Source organism: Nyctereutes procyonoides, unplaced genomic scaffold, assembly GCF_905146905.1.
Source record: "Nyctereutes procyonoides isolate TBG_1078 unplaced genomic scaffold, NYPRO_anot_genome, whole genome shotgun sequence".
Classification (NCBI taxonomy): Eukaryota; Metazoa; Chordata; class Mammalia; order Carnivora; family Canidae; genus Nyctereutes; species Nyctereutes procyonoides.
Genome location: NW_026575043.1, coordinates 38,847,844 through 38,869,294, shown reverse-complemented (window position 1 = coordinate 38,869,294; position 21,451 = coordinate 38,847,844). Strand labels below are relative to the sequence as shown.

At 42.9% G+C, this 21,451-nt stretch overlaps 1 gene segment (V, D, J or C); it reads left to right on the top strand.

Annotated features, from left to right (window-relative positions):
- Positions 1-1,924: 1,924 nt before the first annotated feature.
- LOC129508299 (probable non-functional immunoglobulin lambda variable 5-48) overlaps positions 1,925-21,451 on the top strand; it is a 39,095-nt gene continuing 19,568 nt past the window's right edge. Inside the window, 2 exon segments of the V gene segment in view lie at positions 1,925-1,970; positions 2,092-2,406. Of these exon segments, the coding sequence occupies positions 1,925-1,970; positions 2,092-2,406 (361 nt within the window).

Genomic DNA, 21,451 nt, shown 5'->3' with positions numbered 1-21,451 from the left:
CAATTACTCTTTATGATTCTTCCTTTTCTTCTAACACGTTAGGTCCTTCTTACCTTCAACTTTGATATATGTAAAACTGCAAACTTTTTTACAGTGTATCAAAGAACCTTACGATAAATAGACAAAGTGATTGATTAGGAACCTATGTGTGATATGTTGGGATCTCACACACAGACTTTGAGAAAAGCAAACAGCAACCATGCACATACATGAAACAGACAAGTACGAGCAATTCTGAAATGTATAAAAATCGTGTTTTGGGGATCCCTGGGTGGCGCAGCGGTTTGGCGCCTGCCTTTGGCCCGGGGCGCGATCCTGGAGACCCGGGATTGAATCCCACATCGGGCTCCCAGTGCATGGAGCCTGCTTCTCCCTCTGCCTGTGTCTCTGCCTCTCTCTCTCTCTGTGTGTGTGACTATCATAAATAAAAAATAAAAAAAATCGTGTTTTATTTCACCTCATGATGAAGAGAGATTTGACATAACTGGACATTCCTTAAATGTATGTTTAAAGGAAAAAATGAATGAATGAATGAATGAATGAATGGACGGATGATGCAGACTAAGTGCTTAGGTAGGTGATCAAGGGAACACACACATCCATCCTTTGGGGGAGGGCAGGCACCCTTACAGCCCTGGTTGTCTGTTAGTGTTTCCATGCCTCTCCACGTCACACTATAGACACTGTGACACATGATGAGAGGACCATCACCAGCCTTCAATCTGTTCTCCCCTCTGGACCTCAGTTGTGTCACTCCAGGCAACCCTGACACTGTGGGAGTTGAAAAAAATCACCTGAAATTCTGGAACATCCCTGTGCCTCCCACAGCTGGGGTCCAGTGGGTCACCTCTCACTGTCCCACTTTGAGACACAAGCCCTTCACCCTTCCCAGTTTCCTATGCTGTCATATTCCTCCTGCCATGCCCTAATGTAACTTCTAGGTCTCCCATCCCTAGTTCTGTCCTAGGACATCCCCTGGAGCTAATTCTGTAATGAGCAGCAGTGACGACAGGCACAGCTGGGATGAAAACTCTCACAGTAAAATGAAGAGAGGTCACAGGATGACCCTACACTGGTCCCTGCTGGATGCCTGTTCTGTCTAAACCTCCAGAAAAATCATTAGCCTTTGCTGTGTCCTGTGAGTCCTGCTCAGGAAGGGCCCAGCATTCCCACCCTCTGTGTCCTCCTCTATGAAGATGTGTGTCCATTCCACAAGCTCCTGCTCACACTCATCACTCAGAGCCAGCCCGTCTCCCTTGGGCTCCCCCTGTGGAGACAGATCCCCTCTGTTCTCTGTCCCCTAAGTTTTGTCCTCAGACCTACAGCGGTTCCCAGGCTTTCCTGCCTCAGCATTTCACAGGTTCCTCCCGCTAGATCCAAATACACAGAAGAATCCTGATCAGAGACGACACCCCAGGACATCTATCCATCCCTGGAGCATCACTCTCACATGGTGGGAGAACAGGGGTCAGAGAAACAGGGGAAGAGAGGCTTGCCTGAGGTGGGAAAGGAGGAGCGATTTGTCTCAAGACCAGCAGGGGGCGAAGTGAGATGGAGTCTCAGAGTTTCCGCAGGACAGGGGCTCTAGGTATGGCAGCCCTCCACTGATGGGAGGCCTAGGTCCTGGGCCCTTTGATCTCAGTGGGTAATGGGCAGCTGTGTCCTCTCTGGACCTGGGAGTCCAGATCTGGGCCTGTGTGTGGGTCCCAGAAGCTGCTTCCTTCAGGCCCACCAGGGGGAAGCTATTGCATGAGGAATCCTCCCTGTCAAAGGGACACAGACCTGTAAGTGCACAGGAGGGAGAGGCAGGGGTGGTCACATTTGCATGAGCAGCCCCTCCTCTGTGAGGCCCTGGGACAGGGGATAAGACAGGTCAGGGGCATCCCAGTCCCAGCTCTGTGGCCTAAGAAGGCGTTGCATCACTATGGCCTGGACGCCTGTCCTCCTTGTGTTCCTCTGTCACTGTACAGGTAGGGACAGGCCCCAGTGAAAGAGGGGGGGACCCCAGCCTGAGTCGGATCCCTGTGGCTCAGCTCCTCAACCACATGCATCCTGTCTCTTGTCGTCATTGTGACGTGTGTGTGTCTGCAGGTTCACTGTCCCAGCCTGTGCTGACCCAGCCGCCCTCCCTCTCTGCATCTCTGGGATCAACAGCCAGACTCACCTGCACCCTGAGCAGTGGCTTCAGTGATGGTGACTATGACATGTACTGGTACCAGCAGAAGCCAGGGAGCCCTCCCTGGGATCTCCTGTACTACTACCCGGACTCATATAAACACCAGGGCTCCGGGGTCTCCAGCAGCTTCTCTGGATCCAAGGATACCTCAGCCAATGCAGGGCTCCTGCTCATCTCTGGGCTGCAGCCTGAGGATGAGGCTGACTACTACTGTGCTACAGATCATGGCAGTGAGAGCAGCTACTCTTACCCACAGTGTCTCAGATAATGAGGCAGTGAGACAAAAACCCCTGGGCACTTGTCTCTGATCCTCGTCATCTAGAAGCTTCTATGTAGCTTACAGTCAGGTGTATGACACTGATGCTAAGCACAGTGACAGAGGCAGATGAGGGGGTGGGACACAGACCTGGGGCCATAGGTTCCAAGCTGGGACACATGTACTGAGGATGCTAATCCCTTTACTGGTGACAGCAGTAGAGCGATCTGATACGAAATGGTGCCCCCCCCATAGTTCTTTCTTTGTTACACACAATACCCATGGAACCTTTAAAATGTTAAGCAAAATGTATATTAATACTAATAAATATTAACATCACATATATTTTCCCTTGTATAATGTGTAGAACAGAAGATGAAATCCATCCACATGACATCACACACCATCATACTAGGTGTTAGGAAACATTACATATATATGTATATTTTTTCTTTAAGATTTAATTTTTCAGTAATCTCTACACCCAGGTGGGGCTCAAACCTACAAGCCAAAGATCCAGAATCTCACCCTCTACTGACAGAGTCAGCCCCTATAGATGCATATTTTCAACAGAGTGTCACTTGCAGTCCCTGATCCCAGGGACTGCTTTTTGCCTCCAAATGAGAAAGCTAATTAAATAAATGAACTTTATGACGAGTCTCCAATAACCAGCGTGTCCCCCACTGAAAACTGGAAGTGAGCCCAGGGTTCAGAAACTATACTGCCCGGAGGTTCTGCTGTTAACATAAAATGCTGCCTCTGCGTCCAACAAGTGAGAAGCCCTGGGAGCTCAGCTCAGGGACCTCACACTTTGTGTTGTGGTGGTTCTTTCTTTGTGTTTGTTTTTTCCTCCACATTTTAGAGTCCAACACACCATCCTTCTGAGCCTCAGAATACCCAGGGCCTCTCCAATGGGTAGTTACATATGTCCTATAAAATTAGAATTCCTTTTTTTTTACTGTACTTCACCCCACTCTGTCACAAATTAAGTTTCCTGCCTCTTATGAGGTTTTATTTTTCATTTTAAATTAAAGTAGAGCAGAGCCTTTGCATGTGAGAAAGAGAACCGTTTCATTTTAATTCAGTTGCAATATTAAATATGCCTGGAGATAGGGCTCCTTTTGAAAGGTCCCAATTCAGTTCACCAATGAGAGAAGGTGCTGTCATGATTATTTCACCGGGATGTGTTTTGTATATTGCCAAATTCTCATCTAAGTGTACTTCCTTCAATAATGATAGAGGGAATTCAGGACACCCGATCCATAGCCAGCATTTGGTGGATTGTCCAAAAGAATCTAACTTCCTGTGTGTTCCAATTCAACCTTTGTTATTTCAACATTTAGTTCCTATTTCATTTAAAACATTTCATGTCTTCATGGATTTCCAGTGGACAAATGTTTTAAGCATTTATGTTCTATGTCGTTATCCTCATGTGAAATTAGCAGGCAGGCATCATGTTTCTTTTTTCTGTTCTAATACATACGTAGGAACGGTTCCTTTTCTAATGTAAAATCTTTTCAAGCACTTCTTTGCAATCAGTATATTTTCCTCGATGTACTGTGCTCAGTTTAAAAAAAAAGGTAGGGGATTGTTTATGTTCTCCTTGTTGAATTTCAGAGTTCTTTACGTGTTCTGTGTGCACATCTTGAGATGAAATGAAAATAGAATAATGACAGGAATAGTCCTTCTATCTGCTAGTCCAAGTGCTCATGGGCTTATGAGAGAAGAGAAACAAAGTTTCCAAACTGCAAGTTGGTTCAAAGGCTCCCTTGTCATGTTGTTTTTTAATCGAAGGGAAATTAAAGCTTGGACTTAAGGAAAGAACTAATCATTGCCAAGCTACTACACATTTGGGCTCAGAGATCTAGACAGGAATGTGGAGAATGACATTATCTTTAAAAATAGGGAGATATGCAAGAGGACACACATTGCCCAGTTTTTGCAGGAAGAGGAGGGAAAGAAGGAAGGAAGGAAGGAAGGAAGGAAGGAAGGAAGGAAGGAAGGAAGGAAGGAAAATGGCCCTAATCAATCACTCACACAAACATCATGCACCTTCCCAGGATCCTCCCAGATCCTGTCCCTGAGGTTACATTCCTGACCTGAAGGTATTCTCCAGGTACCCCATGTCCTCCTTTCCCATGACACTATGCAGCCCCTTCTTCAGTGCCCCAGGACCACCGGGCTGAACTTGGCTGCCACTGCTGGCCTCCAGGCCTGAGGAGAGGAAGGGGAGGGAGGGAGCTGAAGGGTGGGAGCTCTGGGTCTCAGCTCCTGGATCCACAGGACTTGGAAGCATGAATCAAGCCACAATTGGTAACAGATCTTCTCTGCATGGGTCCCAGAGTGCCCAGGGTGACCTCTCCTTGTCCCCCTCCCTTTCTTCACAGGATCCAGCCACAAGGGTCTCAGGCACACAAGGCTCTCCTGAGATATTTCTGGAGTCTCTCATGCTTTGTCTTCCTCTCTACTTTTACCACATTCAGTTTCCTCCTTTCCTTTGTAGTCCCTTTCATTATTTCTTATATTCCACATATGAGTGAAACCATATGATTGTCTTTCTCTGACTGACTTATTTCACTCCGAATAATAGTTTACAGTTCAATCCACATTGAAGTAAATTGTAGGTATTCATCCTTTCTGATGGCTGAGTAAAATTCCACTATATATAGATATCTCTCCCACATCTTCTTTATCCATTCATCTGTCAAAGTCACGGTGGCTCCTTCCGCAGTGTGGCTCTTGTGGATATTGCTGTTATAAACATTGGGGTGCAGGTGTCCCATCATTTCACTACATCTGTATCTCTGGGGTAAATCCCTAGTAGTTTAATTCATGGATCATAGGGTAGCTCTATGTTTAACTCCTTGAGGAACCATCACATTGTTATCCAGAGTGGCTGCACCAGTTCACATTCCCACCAAAAGGGCAAGTGTATTCCCCTTTCTCCACATCCTCTCCAACATTAGTTTCTTCTCTTGTTAATTGTATCCATTCTCAGTGGTATAAAGTGTGGTTTTGATCTGTATTTCCCTGATGAGAAATGATGTGGAATATTTTTTCATGTGCTTTTTGGCCATGTGTAGGTCTTTGGAGAAATGTCTGATCATATCTTCTGCCCATTTCATGACCGGATTGTTTGTTTCTTGGGTGTTGAGTTTGATAACTTCTTTGTAGATATTGGATAATAGTTCTTTAAGTGGTATGTCATTTGCAAATATCTTCTCCCATTTTGTAGGTTTCTTTTAGTTTGGTTGACTTTTTATTTTTTTTTTTTTGCTGTGCATAAGCTTTTTATCTTGATGAAGTCCTAATAGTTCATTTCTGCTTTTATTGACCTTCCAGGTACCCTAATTTAAGACACTTTAAAAATAGTCAGTTGTCTAAATTTGAAACTGAAGTTTCAAATATGTCTTAGTCTACACGGAACCATGGGAAGACTCTCCATGAGGAGTCTGAGTAGGGAATAACGTCTGGCTTTACTTTATAGGAGGCCTAAAAGAGGATAAGCTTGTCTGGCCCTAAGTCAGGGGTCAGTGGATAGAGCAGTGGGGAGGTAGGAGCTGTGTCTGATGGGCTCTGAAAACCCTTATCACACAATTGTGTATGTCTGAGTCTGAACACCAGGGGGCACTGAGGCCCATTTCTGAGGGGTCAGGAGTGATCAGAGCTGGGACCTATCACCTGGTACTTCCTGTATCCTCTGCTCAGGGCTCATAGCAGGGATCTCCCCATGTCCTCGCCCCACATAGCCCCTCCCTGCCCATCCCCAACATACTCTGGTAGAGAAACCTGACCCAGGGCCAGGGAGGGTTCAGAGAGCTGGGGTCTCATTTGCATGGATGGGCCCTCCCTCTCTCAGAGGATGAAGAGGGGAAGGGAGAGATGAGGGGAGGCTCTGCTCAGCTGTGGGACCACAGAAGGCAGGATCAGTGATGACCTCCGCCATGGGCTGGTCCCCTCTCCTCCTCACCCTCCTCGCTCACTGCACAGGTGACTGGATGTGGGGACAGGGGAAGGGGCCCTTTGAGGGAACCTTGGATCCTGCTTCTTCCTCTTGTGTCTAGATGCCAGCATCACCCTTTCTGTGTCTCTCTGCCTTGTAGGGTCCTGGGCCCAGTCTGTGCTGACTCAGCCTCCCTCAGTGTCTGGGACCCTGGGGCAAAGGGTCACCATCTCCTGCACTGGAATCCCCAGCAACATAAATTTAGAAGAATTGGGAATCATTACTGAGGTGAACTGGTACCAACAGCTCCCAGGAAAGGCACCCAGTCTCCTCATCTATGATGATAACAGAGGTTCTGGGGTTCCCGATCGATTCTCTGGCTCCAAGTCTGGCAACTCAGGCACCCTGACCATCACTGGGCTCCAGGCTGAGGATGAGGCTGATTATTATTGCCAATCCTATGATGAAAGCCTTGGTGTTCACACAATGCTCAAGGCCCATGGGGAAGTGAGACACAAACCTGATGTCCCCACTTCAATGGGGTTTCCTCTGCAGCCCCTACTCCTTGCTGTCAGCTGGTTTCTTTGTTTGCTTGGTGTAAGCTGGAGTCTGAGACACACTCTAGGGAACTTTATCTATAAAATCTGTCCCATTCTCTTAAATTCAGCTCCCAAAGCCTGTCCTTGACATGAACACATGATACGATTTTCTCAAATTGAGCAGACATTCCCGGGGAATGCCCTGGAGAATGAGTTCATGCAGGTCAGACTGAGACAGGCATGCTGGCTTGTCTGAGACACAACTCACCAGGGGTTTACTGTGTGTGTCCTGGTACCAATGGGTCCTGTGAATGAACAGAATAGGTCCTTACCTATTATACTGCTTATATCGTTTGGGGATCCTGATCCATTCTCTCTCCATTTCTGGGTACTCTGGCTTCCTGATCATCTCTGGGCTGTGATCTGAGGATGCGGCTGCTCCTTACAGCTCGTTCTTGTGACAACATTCTTGGGGATCACACTGAGCCCCAGACCTGAGAAAATTGGGAGCAGAACTCCCTTCTCATCTATGGGGAGGGAGAGCCCCAGCATCTGTTCAGTCTCAGCCTGTGGCTTCTGCTTCTCCTGGTCCTGCTGCTGCCACGTTGGGGCCAGGTCCATCCAGGGCACTGCCCTGGACTGAGGGCTCCTCCTTCCCTTCCATCCTCAAGTCACTCACAGCAACCCTTTGTAGAGAAAGTGTCCAAAACGACATAGAACAGACACCCCCCATCAGTTTGGGACACAGAATGTCTTTGCACTGAAGTTCATGACTGGAATTCGCAGGCTCAGGGTGCCGATCTCACTCCTGATGTCTCAGGATTCCTGTGTTTTCATTTACCTATTCGTAGAACTTTCCATAGCTATGCCATCCCCTCATTAGTCATGGTACCAATTCACAGTCCATTAGGAATATGTATTACCCACTGGGGAGATCGCTTATGTTATGGCTCCACCAGGACTGAAGTATGTATTCCTCCTGAACTGTGTATTTGCATCTTTTAGAATGACTGACTACCTGTCCATTCTCATCCATTACAAGATGCAGCCACTGATTTTTCTTGTCTAATTGCATTATATAATACCTGCAGAATTGGGTTGAGTAATAATGAAGTTGAAGGTCACACCAGCCTGTTCCTTGTGGAGAAATTCTCTTCCTACACCCCATTAGCTAAGGTCCTGGCTGTGGCACTAAATAGATGTGTGTGGGAAAGAATGGGTTACCATGTTGCAAATGTATTTGACTGTTTCTATTTTATGTGTCTTTTATGAGGAATTGTTTATTATTTTCTCAAAGGCTCTTTCAAGTTCTTTTGAGCAAGCATGATGTTATCTATTGATCTATTAATATGAAGTCTTCGATTAAAAGGCCTTTCAATATGGAACTGAACTTGTGTACCTGGAATAAGTCAGTCCTGGTGTACAATATACTAATGTGATATAGGAATTTCTTTGCTGCTATTTAATCCAGAAGGTTTACAGCAACATTTCATAATATTAGACTGCAATTTTCTTTTTCTGTATTGTATTTATCCGGTATGATTATTCCGAATATAGCTGCTTTCTACAAGAATTTAATTTTCCAGAACTTTCAATGTCTTGAAAAAAAATAAATACGAACTCAACAAATGGATTCATCTGATCTATGAAGGCTTGTTTGATTTTTTTTCTGTGAAATTTATTGAGCTTACCCTTTTTTTGTGAAATAGTTCCACAATAATATCTCCTTAGAATTTGGTCACTTTGGGACACCTTGGTGCCTAGCGGTTGAGCATCTGCCTTCAGCTCAGGTCGTGATCCCAGGGTCCGGGATCAAGTCCCACATTGGGCTCCCTGCATGGAGCCTGCTTCTCCCTCTGCCTAGGTCTCTGTCTCTCTTCTGTCTCTCATGAATAAATAAATAAAATCTTAAAAAAAGAATTTGGTCTCTTTATTCATTTCTTTCTAATGGAATATTTTTATCTTCCTAGGAAAGTGTTTTTTATCTAATGTTTTTTTTATCTAATGATAATAGAGATGAACAGTAAGATATTTTCATTTGTCATTTGTCCACATGCCATTTCTTATTATGTATATATGTGCATCATCCACTTTCACTCAGAAGTTCATAATCAACTGATCTATTTGCTCATTTACAAAGAAGTCTGATGTGTCAATAAGATCTAATGTTCTTTTATGATCCCTTTTTCTATTGTTTCCCTTACTATGATGTGAAATTGGTGGTTATTAGTCTTTTTTAATATTTTTGAACTGGCTAGAACTTTAAATTGTTTCTTTAGGTTTTTTTAAAGATTTTATTTATTTATTCATAAGAGATGCAGGGAGAAAGGCAGAGACACAGGCAGAGGGAGAAGCAGGCTCCTCGCAGGGAGCCTGATGTGGGACTCGATCCCAGGACCCTGACATCACGACCTGAGCCAAAGGCAGATGCTCAACCACTGAGCCACCCAGGTGCCCCCCTTTAGTTTTTTCCCAGAGTTCTTGTTCTCTCTCTCTCTCTCTCTCTCTCTCATTCTTTCTCTCTCTCTCTCTCTCCCTTTTATTCAATGGCTTTAATTTTAAGAAAATTTTAAGACTGATAGCAAATTTAAGTGGAGCTCACAGAGATTTTGCAAAGTTGGTGTCAATCAATCTTCTTTTGTTAGCCTTGGAAGCCAGGGAACTTTTCCTAATAACTCCTGATATTCTACTCAGTTTCAGGCAAGCAGGCGGTTCTGGGACTCCGAGTGCTTCATAGCGTCCAAACGTGCTTGATGAACTCAGGTTGCTTATTCTATTGGGGCCTTTATGCTGGAGATGAAACTGGCCAATATTGCCAGAGATTGTAAGGCTCCTCCGCTTAGGGGGAGAACTTCTCACATCACGTCCAGGTCACTGTGGAAGGGAAGCAAAGCCCTCCACTTCTGCTGCCTGGCCTCTTACTATGTCCTTATTGTGAGAAAAGCCAACATCAGAGAACAACTCCAGCATTGATGTCCCACATGCAGTTGTCACTAAGGAAATTCTATCCTATTGCTCATAGGACATTCTGAGACTTTTCATCTCATTGTGGCCCTCATCTCCTTGTTCAGGACATAATCTCTATAGGATGACAATACGGGATAATTTGGACCCTTAACTGGCACAGGATGTTTATTCACCAACATGATTTTGCTGTGGTCAATTATAGTTAAGAAGCATTAATCAGGAATCCTGTAATAAATATCCTACATATTTGAAATAGAACACTTTGGTAAGTATTTAACAAAAGGATAATTCATGAATTTGTGAGCAGATCATCTGGAACTCCAAGTGGAGAGTGAAAATGATGACCTAGTATCAGTGGGGACCACTGATGTGTCTGAAGACATGACAGTAAGAGGTTTGGGGATGAAGCAGGACAGGAGGGAAGGGAGTAGGGAATGACTGGTTCTGACACCCAGTCTTCCCTCTATTGATATAGGAGAAGGTATCAGACATAGATTACCTGCTTATACTTCTAGTTGTGTCATGTAAATACAGATTGTGATACTTTGGCCACAGGGGAGCATTGTGTGCCTAACAAGAGAGTAGACACTGATGCCCATAAGCCTCCCAGGACCCTGAGCCTCCTCCAATGGGACTGGGAGCAATGACCCCCACCCATGTGTGATTCTCCTGCACTGTGACCCCTCCAGTCACATGGAGAAGCTGCATGGATGCATGTCCTCCCTCAGTCAAAGAGGAACACGGGTCATATCTTCCTTCACCTTGTGACCATAACCATCACCCACCTAGAGGTAGGTGGGGACTGGGCACGGGGAGTGGCAGCAAGGTATTTGCAGGAATGATTCCATTCTCAAGAATGAAGGAGAAAAGGGATGCCTGGGTGGCTCAGTGGTTGAGTGTCTGGCTTTAGTTCAGGGCATGATCATGGGATCCTGGGATTAAGTCCCAAATCAGACTCCCCACAGAGAGCCTGCTTTCCCCTCTGCCTATATCTCTGCCTCTCTCTGTGTGTCTGCCATGAATAAACAAATAAAACCTTTAAGAAAATGAAGAGAAAGAGTGACCAAGGCTCAGTATCTCCAGTCTCCATGGGGCCCTTAGGAGGCTATGTTGTCATGTTTCCTAAATGGTTCCATGTTAATTTGCAATATACAATCATTTATTTTTTTACTGGAGTTCAATGTGCAACATATAGCTATGCTCATCCAGTGCTCATCCCATCAAGTGCCCCCCACAGTGTCCATCACCCAGTCACCCCAAACCGCCACCCACCTCGCTTTCTACTACCTCATGCTCGATTCCCAGAGTTAGGAGTCTCTCATATTTTGTCACCCTCACTGATATTTACACTCATTTTCTCTCCTTTCCCCTTCATTCGCTTTCATTAATTTTTATATTCCCCAAATGAATGAGACCATATAATGTTTGTCCTTCGCCGATTGACTTATTTCACTCAGCATAATACCCTCCAGTTCCATCCATGTCAAAACAAAGGGGGGGGTATGTGTCATTTGTAATGGCTGAGGAATATTCCATTGTATACATAGACCACATCTTTCTCCATTCATCTTCCGATGGACACTGAGGCTCCTACCACAGTTTGGCTATTGTGGACATTGCTGCTAGAAACATCAGGGTGGGGGATCCCTGGGTGGCGCAGCGGTTTGGCGCCTGTCTTTGGCCCGGGGCGCGATCCTGGAGACCCGGGATTGAGTCCCACATCGGGCTCCCGGTGCATGGAGCCTGCTTCTCCCTCTGCCTGTGTCTCTGCCTCTCTCTCTCTTTCTCTCTCTCTCTCTCTCTCTCTCTCTCTGTGACTATCATAAATAAATAAAAAAAATTAAAAAAAAAAAAGAAACATTAGGGTGCAGGTGTCCCGACGTTTCATTGCATCTGAATCTTTGCGGTAAATCCCCAACAGTGCAATTGCTGGGTCGTAGGGCAGGTCTATTTTAACTCTTTGAGGAACCTCCACACAGTTTTCCAGAGTGGCTGTACCAGTTCACATTCCCACCAACAGTGCAAGAGGTTTCCCCTTTCCCACATCCTCTCCAACATTTGTTGTTTCCTGCCTTGTTAATTTTCCCCATTCTTACTGGTGTGAGGTGGTATCTCATGGTGGTTTTGATTTGTATTTCCCTGATGGCCAGTGATGCGGAGCATTTTCTCATGTGCCTGTTGGCCATGTCTATGTCTTCCTCTGTGAGATTTCTGTTCATGTCTTTTGCCCGTTTCATGATTGGATTGTTTGTTTCTTTGCTGTTGAGTTTAAAAGTTCTTTGTAGATCTTGGATACTAGACCATTATCTGATATGTCCTTTGCAAATCTCTTCTCCCGTTCAGTAGTTTGTCTTTTAGTTTTGTTGACTGTTTCTTTTGTTGTGCAGAAGCTTTTTATCCTGATTAAGTCCCAAAAGCTGATTTTTGCTTTAGTTTCACTTGCCTTCATGGATGTATCTTGCAAGAAGTTGCTGTGACCCAGTTCAAAAAGGGTGTTGCCTGTGTCATCCTCTATGATTTTGATGGAATCTTGTGTCACATTAAGATATTTCATCCATTTTGAGTTTATCTTTGTGTGTGGTGTAAAAGAGTGGTCTAATTTCATTCTCCTGCTTTCCCAGTACCATTTATTGAAGAGACTGTCCTTTTTCCAGTATCCTTTTCATGCTTTGCTGCTTTGTCGAATATTAGTTGACCATAGAGTTCAGGGCCCATTTCTGGGTTTCCTATTAGGTTCCATTGATCTATATGTCTTTTTTTGTGCTGGTACCACACTGCCTTGATGACCACAGCTTTGTAGTACAACTTGCAATCTGGCATTGTGATGCCCTAGCTCCGGTTTTCTTTTTCAATATTCACCAGGATATTTGGGGTCTTTTCTGATTCCACACAAATCTTTTTTTTTTTTTGAATTGACATCTAACAATGGATTTATTGGCACTAGAAAATGGACAAAATATAATTTTTATTCAAGCACCACAGGACTGCAATTCCTCAGACAAAAGAAACTCACCAAGTATTCCACACAAATCTTAAGATTATTTGTTCCAACTCTCTGAAGAAAGTCCATGGTACCTTGCTAGCAATTGCGTTGAACGTGTAAATTGCCATTGACATTTTCACAATATTAATTCTTCCAATCCATGAGCATGGAATATTTTTCCATCTCTTTGTGTCTTCCTCCATTTCTTCCAGAAGTGTTCTGTAGTTTTTAGGGTGTAGATACGTTACCTCTTTGGTTAGGTTTATTCCTAGGTTTCTTATGTTTTTGGGTGCAATTATAAATGGGATCAACTCCTTAATTCCTCTTTTTTCAGTCTCGTTGTTAGTGTATAGAAATGCATTGATTTCTGGACATTGATTTTGAAACCTGCCACATTGAGGAATTGTTGTATGAGTTCTAGCAATCTTGGGGTGGAGTGTTTGGGGTTTCTATATCCAGTATCATGTAGAGGGAGAGTTTGACTTCTTCTTTGCCAATTTGAATACCTTTTATTTCTTTTTGTTGCCTGATTGCTGAGGCTAGAACTTTTAGTACTATGTTGAATAGCAGTGGTGAGAATGGACATCCATGTCTTATTCCTGATCTTAGTGGAAAGGCTCCCAGTGCTTCCCCATTGAGAATGATATTTGCTGTGGGCTTTTCATAAATGGCTTTTAAGGTGCTGAGGAATGTTCTCTCTATCCCTGCATCTGAAGAGTTTTGATCAGGAATGGATGCTGTATTTTGTCAAATGCTTTCTCTGCATTTATTGAGAGGAGTATATGGTTTTCTTTTTTCTCTTGTTGATGTGATGTAATCATTGATTGATTTATGAGTGTTGAAACAACTTTGAAACCCAGGATAAATCCCACTTGGTCATGGTGAATAATATTCTTAATGTACTTGTTGAGAATTTTTGCATTTCTGTTCATCAAGGATATTGGTCTATAATTTCCTTTTTGGTGGGGTCTTTGTTTGGTGTTGGAATTGACGTGATGCTGGCCTCATAAAACAAGTTTGGAAGTATGCCATCCCTTTCTATCCTGTGGAACAGCTTTAGTAGAAAAGGCATTATTTCTTCTTTAAATGTTTGATAGAACTCCCCTGGGAAGCCATATGACCCTGGACTTTTGTGTCTTGGGACATTTTTGATGACTGCTTCAATTTCCTCCCTGGTTCTTGGCCTGTTCAGGTGTTCTGTTTGTTACTTCCTTCACAGTTATGTTAATTTGTGGTTCTCCAGAAATGCATCCACTTCTTCTAGACTGCCTAATTTTTTGGCTTATAGCTGCTCATAATATGTTTTTAAAATTGTTTGTATTTCCTTGGTTTTGGTTGTGATCTCTTTCATTCATGATTTTATTGATTTGAGTCATTTCTCTCTTCTTTTTAATAAAGCTGGCTAATGGTTTATCTATCATATTAATTCTTTCAAAAACCAACTCCTGGTTTTGTTGATCTGTTCTACAGGTTTTCTGATCTCTATTTCATTGAGTTCTGCTTGAATCTTCTGCTTGGTGTAGGCTTTTTTTTTGCTGTTCTTCTCCAGTTCCTTTAGGTGCGACATTACCTTGTATATTTTGGTTTTTGCAAATTATTGAGAGATGCTTATATTCCGATGTGTTTTCCTCTTAGGTTTGCTTTTGCTGTATCCCAAATATTTTGAATGGTTGTTTCTTCATTTTCATTAGTTTCTCTTTTGAAGCTCATAGTACCTTAAGCCTTTTTGAGGAATAGTTCCTAATAATATTGTTTATTTGTTCTAAGGAAGTTGGTCTATTTAAGCATTTTTGGAGCATTTTATTATTCTTATTTAAGTGTATCTGTTATTTATTATTAATCCAATTTTTCATTATTTATTTTTGTCCACATTCCATTACTTCTTTCCATATTTGTGTATCATATATTTTTGTTTAAAAGTTCTCAAGAGCCCCACTCAGTGCCTGTCACCCAGTCACCCCAATCCCCTGCCCACCTCCCTTTCCACCACCCCTTGTTCATTTCCCAGAGTTAGTTGTCTCTCATGTTCTGTCACCCTCATTGATATTTCCCACTCATTTTCTCTCCTTTTCCCTGTATTCCTTTTCACTATATTTTATATTCCCCAAATGAATGAGACCATATAATGTTTGTCCTTCTCTGATTGACTTACTTCACTGAGCATAATACCCTCCAGCTCCATCCATGTTGAAGCAAATGGTGGGTATGAGCACTAGGTGTTATTCTATCTGTTGGCAAATCGAACTCCAATTATATATATATATATATAACAAAAAATAAAAAACAAAAAATAAATAAAAAATAAAAGTTCTCAAGAGGTTTATCTTATTTGTCATTGAAAAGCCTGACTGTGCAGCACCATTGTGATTTAAATACAGGTCATCATAGTGTGAACACCAGGAGGCTCTGGGCAATTGAGATTGACAAGAAAGAATGACTGATGCAAACCTTCTTCACATGTGAGAAAGGCCTGCACCTGTTCCTGTGGGACATGGAGTGGTGACTCCACTCATTTGAGTGTCTCCTGTGCTGTGACTTTATAACCCCCTGGTGATACCGAATGGTGGCTTTTTCCCAACCCATATGGAAACATACATCATCTCTTCCTTCTTCCTGTGACTAGAGCCATCACCAGTCTAGAATGATGTAGGGAACAGTCATGGGGAAGGAGACCACATATGTCATAAGTGACTCCATTCCCAAGAGCAAAAGGGAAGAAGGAGCAAGACTGTCCCCAGATCTCATGGTGGTGCCCAGGAGGCTGTGCTGTCATATTTCCTTCATGGTTTAGTGCCCAATTGTGACCTAAAATGCACATAAGAAAACCACTTGCTACCCAAATGTAGATCAGAGGGAAGATCCTGCACTCACTTATAGGACGTGGTGCCCCATGCTACCCCCACACCACGTGAGATTCCAGAACTCCCACCTATTTCTACTCTGCACACATGAGCACCAAGAACTACACAGTCAGCATGATTAAGGTCCCTGTTCTGGTGACCAAATGTCAGAGAGGGCAACTATGGACAGGACCCTTGTGATGGGAAGAACTGGGGGTGTCCTGAGAGGAGTGAGGAGGAGGTCCCTCAAATCAGAAGACTAAGGTGAGTGGCAGATGACAAGTTGTTAAGTTCACAGGGACTTCTCTGACCTGACAGTAGCCTGAGTTGTGTAAGAATCAATCTTCTCCCAGATTCACTATATCCATCAAGCGTCCTCATGCCCTCAGCCATTCACTCCAGCACATTCTGCATGTTCCTCAGACAGCACTCCTGTGGAGGGGCAGGTGCTCTGTGCCTGGAAACCTACAATGATCCAGACAGAGGAGGTCCATTCCCTTTGCCTTAGATGGTCCTCCCTCACCCTACACTTTTTGCTTAAACTTCGCTCCTCTCTTGAGCATCTTCAAAATTTGTGCTCCTATGCCTGCACCATGTTTTTCTATGACAGAATTTAATAATTCTTTCTCCAACTTATCCTTCTTATACTTGCCTTTGTCTAAGACCAGAAGTAGAGACGGGCAAACATGTGGAGTAGATGTATGGGAATAGGCCACTACCTCATATAGCAAAGATGCATCTTCACAAGGGAACCTTAGTTTTTTTGAAGGTCCATGTATCTTCCCAAGAATCCTCATTCAGATCCTTCCTCACTTGGGGAGTTCAGAGGTGGGGTAGACCCACACATCTCAGGGGAGGACTGCTGGTCTTTGGCAACCTCCTTCCTTACAAAATCACTTAGATGGTCCCCATCTTCCTCAACATGAATTACCCTTATTTTCACAGTCTAACCTTTTTGTTATTCATATGTCATATCCCATCTATACCTACATATTTTAAATATTTATATACAGTTCAGATACTACCAAATATATGAAAATTATGTACCTTATGAATATCTGGCTCTCACTCCACTGACTCAATACTGAATAATTTCTGCAACTTCTTGATTTGTAATGGAAAAAGTTTCAGCGGAGGAACATATGAATCAAAAAAATAAGGTATAGCTATCCGGGAAATAATTTATAACGAGAAACTTATAGGTTACTAACTGCACAATTCCAGTGTAAATAGAAAAAAATATGCCTAATTGGAGTGAAATATGCTTTTTTTCACTACCTTCAAATAATCCAACAGTCCGAGGTGTGTAGCAAAGCTTGAGGGGTATTCCCCAGATGTCATTGTTCTCAGAAAAGGGGAATCATGGTCCAGTGAGGACATGGGGAAGATGTTAGAAGCTGAAGGAGGGAGTGGGAGCTGGGGAACCAGCAGAGAAAGGCTTTTTGTAAGGAGGTCTGTGTCCTCTCCCAGGGGCCACATCCTGAGGAAGCAAAGAGATGGAAGCATATTGCTTCTCTCCGTCCAGTCACATTCACTAGGTCAGGTACACAGAAGGCATCTCCTTCTTCACCCTACCTATTAATCCTTCATCTGAATCAATCAGAGGATTCTTGGTCCTTGTAAAATACATGTTTCACAATTGATTCCATAGGTTCTGGAAAACACAAATCAGGTGTATCTCAACTTGGAAAAGAAGAAAAGCTTTAGGGATTTCTATTTTCCCCATAAGAGGTGAAGGCAGCACCCATTCTATTTAGTCATCTATTTTCTCCTGTGCATACAGTCAATCATACGAGATTGCTTATTTTAAGGTCATGGATGCAGAAGTCCTCCTCATATTCTTTCTTGCTTCGTTACTTGTTCCTACTCTTCTGAAATAGGGAACAAACTATATAATCAACCCTCAATGGGATCTATCTAGTATCTCCTACAAGAGTTCAAGTGGTAATAACCTATAACAATCAGGTACTTTTGTCTATATCAAAAATGAAGAAGCCCAAAAAAGATACTAATAAACAATTCCATTTAATAGCACCAAGAAGAATAAAACATTTAGGAGGGAATATAACGAGTAGGAAAAAAAAAAACTTGTAAACTGAAACTACAAAGATTGCCAAAAAAAAAAAAAAACAGATTTAAATAAGTGAAAGGTTGGATGCTGAATTTTGTCAAGATCTATAAAGAATTTATTAAGCTCAGCAGCAAAGAAAGAAACAATCCAATCATGAAATGGGCAAAAGACATGAAGAGAAATCTCACAGAGGAAGACATAGACATGGCCAACACGCACATGAGAAAATGCTCTGCATCACTTGCCATCAGGGAAATACAAATCAAAACCACCATGAGATACCACCTCACACCAGTGAGAATGGGGAAAATTAACAAGGCAGGAAACACAAATGTTGGAGAGGATGCGGAGAAAAGGGAACCCTCTTACACTGTTGGTGGGAATGTGAACTGGTGCAGCCCCTCTGGAAAACTGTGTGGAGGTTCCTCAAAGAAGTAAAAATAGACCTGCCCTACGACCCAGCAATTGCACTGCTGGGGATTTACCACAAAGATTCAGATGCAATGAAACGCCAGGACACCTGCACCTCAATGTTTCTAGCAGCCATGTCCACAATAGCCAAACTGTGGAAGGAGCCTCGGTGTCCATCGAAAGATGAATGGATAAAGAAGCTGTGGTTTATGTATACAATGGAATATTACTCAGCCATTAGAAACGACAAATACCCACCATTTGCTTCAACGTGGATGGAACTGGAGGGTATTATACTGAGTGAAATAAGTCAATCGGAGAAGGACAAACAGTGTATGTTCTCATTCATTTGGGGAATATAAATAATAGTGAAAGGGAATAGAAGGGAAGGGAGAAGAAATGGGTAGGAAATATCAGAAAGGGAAATATCAGAATATCAAATTGAACACCAATAAAAAATAAATTTAGTATTTAAAAGAATAAAAAAAATTAAAAAATAAAAAGACTATATTTAAAATTTTTAAAAAAGAAGAATTCATACGGAATTATTACAAGGTGTGAACCACCTTGGTACCCTGAGAACCTTATGAGCCTTACTTGTTTCTTTCTTTTTTTTTACTTCAATTTTTTATATTTATTTTTTTTACATATTTCTTTTAATCGGAGTTCAATTTGCCAACCTACAGCATAACACCCCGTGCTCATCCCATCAAGTGCCCCCCTCAGTGCCCTTACTTGTTTCAAGATGATGATAGACTTGTAAGGACCTCAGGCACCTGGAAGAAGCAACTCAATGTCAGATAATTCTGAAATATCTGGTAATATGAGCACATGCACTACATCATGTATTTAATGTCTGGAGGCCATTAGTGATTTGAGAATAAGTGTCAGGGCCAAAGGCGACAGGGGGCACCTCCTCATTTTCCTGTCCTGGTCAGTGACCTTAAAATGATCCAGTTGCACAGTCTGGACACCATTCCAGGAGTGTTGGGTGGTGTCAGAGGGGATGGTGGGCTAAGCATGTTAGCACAGCAGGGGCGCTGTCATATGGGTCCTGTGAGGACAGACATTTAAGAAAATACACAAATTCTTGCAAACTGAGCAGGCAGTGTCCTCAGTGAAGTGTGTTGTGCTGCACAGGAGTCCCTGGAGTCTCATGAGTTCTCAGTTCTGACTCACTTTCTCCAGTCACATTTCATCCTCAATCCCCATGGAGTCATTTTCAGAACTATTAGTCAGGCAGGAGGAGACATCCCATTCCTCGGCAAATTTGCACTTAAAAAAAAATCACCAGTATTGCTACCTGCTACCTGGGTCTAAGGTGAGAGACCCTTGAGGAGAGGAGGATAGGAATGCTATCATTGAGTCTTCAGGGAGCAGAGTACTGGGGCTTCGCTGTCCTGTCCTGATTCTTCCCTTTACCTCCTCCCTCATCAAAAGGAGTTCCTTTCAGTGATGAAGGAAAATATGCAGAGGTCATTTGTATTCCCTTGTTCCCTTCATTTGCACAGGATGGTCACCACCCCAGTCTTTCTGTTGCCTTATGGATTCAAGCTTTTCTTCAGGGGGCTAAACTGGAATATACTATTCTTTCATCCTTGGTAACTGATTTTCACTTAGAGAAAAAATATATTCATATTTGCATCTAATTTGTAATCATATATATAAATATAATATATTTGTAATTATATTTCATAAAATATGTAAGCATTAAATATATTGTTAAATATATGATATATTATTTTTAAAGATAATAATTCAAGCAAGAGAGAGAATGAGTCGGGAAGGGCAGAGGGAAAGGGAGAGAAATTTTAGCAGATTCCAAGCTGAACAGATAGCTGAGAACAGGGCTAGGTTTCAGGTCCCCGAGATCATGACCAGAGCCAAAACCAAGAGTGGGAAAATTAAACAACTGATCTGCCCGGGCACCCCAAAGGTAATACATTTTAACTAGCCTCTTCATTATCCTAATGCCTATGATGATTCTCACAACAAAATTTAAATCAATACTTGTGAGCAAAAATGACAGATACAGGGATCCCTGGGTGGCGCAGCGGTTTGGCGCCTGCCTTTGGCCCAGGGCACGATCCTGGAGACCCGGGATCGAATCCCACATCGGGCTCCCGGTGCATGGAGCCTGCTTCTCCCTCTGCCTGTGTCTCTGCCCCCCCCTCTCTGTGACTATCATAAGTAAATTAAAAAAATGACAGATACAGGGGGACTCATACAGCAACAGCAGAACGAAGAACACAGTAACACACAAGGTAATAAGGGAAACCTATGCAGAACTGTAATGAGTTGTGGAATTATGGGATACTCTGGGGACCTGTCACCTTTAACACTGGATTTAGATGGCCCTAGGTTGGTAATCACCCTGGGCGCTGGCAGAGAACAACTCAGTGCCAGGTTATGCTGAAATCCCTGTAGAGGTGACAAGTAGATGTGGGGAATTGACGGAACTTCCTTAGTTCTGTCCTTAATTCATTGAACCTGAACAAAATGGCTTGTTTGGAAGTTCATTTGCAGCATGTATGGATTCAGGCTGTGTGTTCTCCTGGCCTCCAGATGGTATCGTCATAAGGACTTTTACTACCAACCCTGGTGTCACTCCAGAGCAGAGTTATTTCCCCTTCACCAAGTCATTAGAAACACTGGCACATTTGGCTAACTTCATAGGCAAAGATTATAGCAGCAGAACACAGACACTTGGGGTTTTAGGAACACGGGAGCTGATGGAGAGCAGCTGGTGCCATGACTGGTATGGTAGCACATTTAGTATCATCTGGCTGACTGGAAAACGTGATGTTAAATATCTCTAAGAGAAGACGTGTCCCATTTCCCCTTAATAATGACAAAAATAAAACCTAAGAGAAAATCAATAAACCAGAAACAGAATGTATTTCAGATGAATTGCCAAACTTCGGGAGAGTTGAGCAGTAATAAAAAAAATAGAAGAATACAAATATATATAAGAAGGAATAAAAGAAAGGATTCAAAGAGAGGTAAATAAATAAAGAAAGAAAGAAAAAAGGAAAGAAAGAAGGAAAAAATCTATACAATGAACTTCTCAGACAAGGCACAAGAAAAAAAAACCTGAATAAAAAGTAAGTGAAAGACGTTACCACTGAGGTGGGTACTTGACGCGATGAGCACTGGGTGTTATTCTGTATGTTGACAAATTGAACACCAATAAAAAATAAATTTAGTAGAAAAAAGACGTTACCAGATATTTCACAGAAGGAGATAGGCAGATGGAATTTAAACG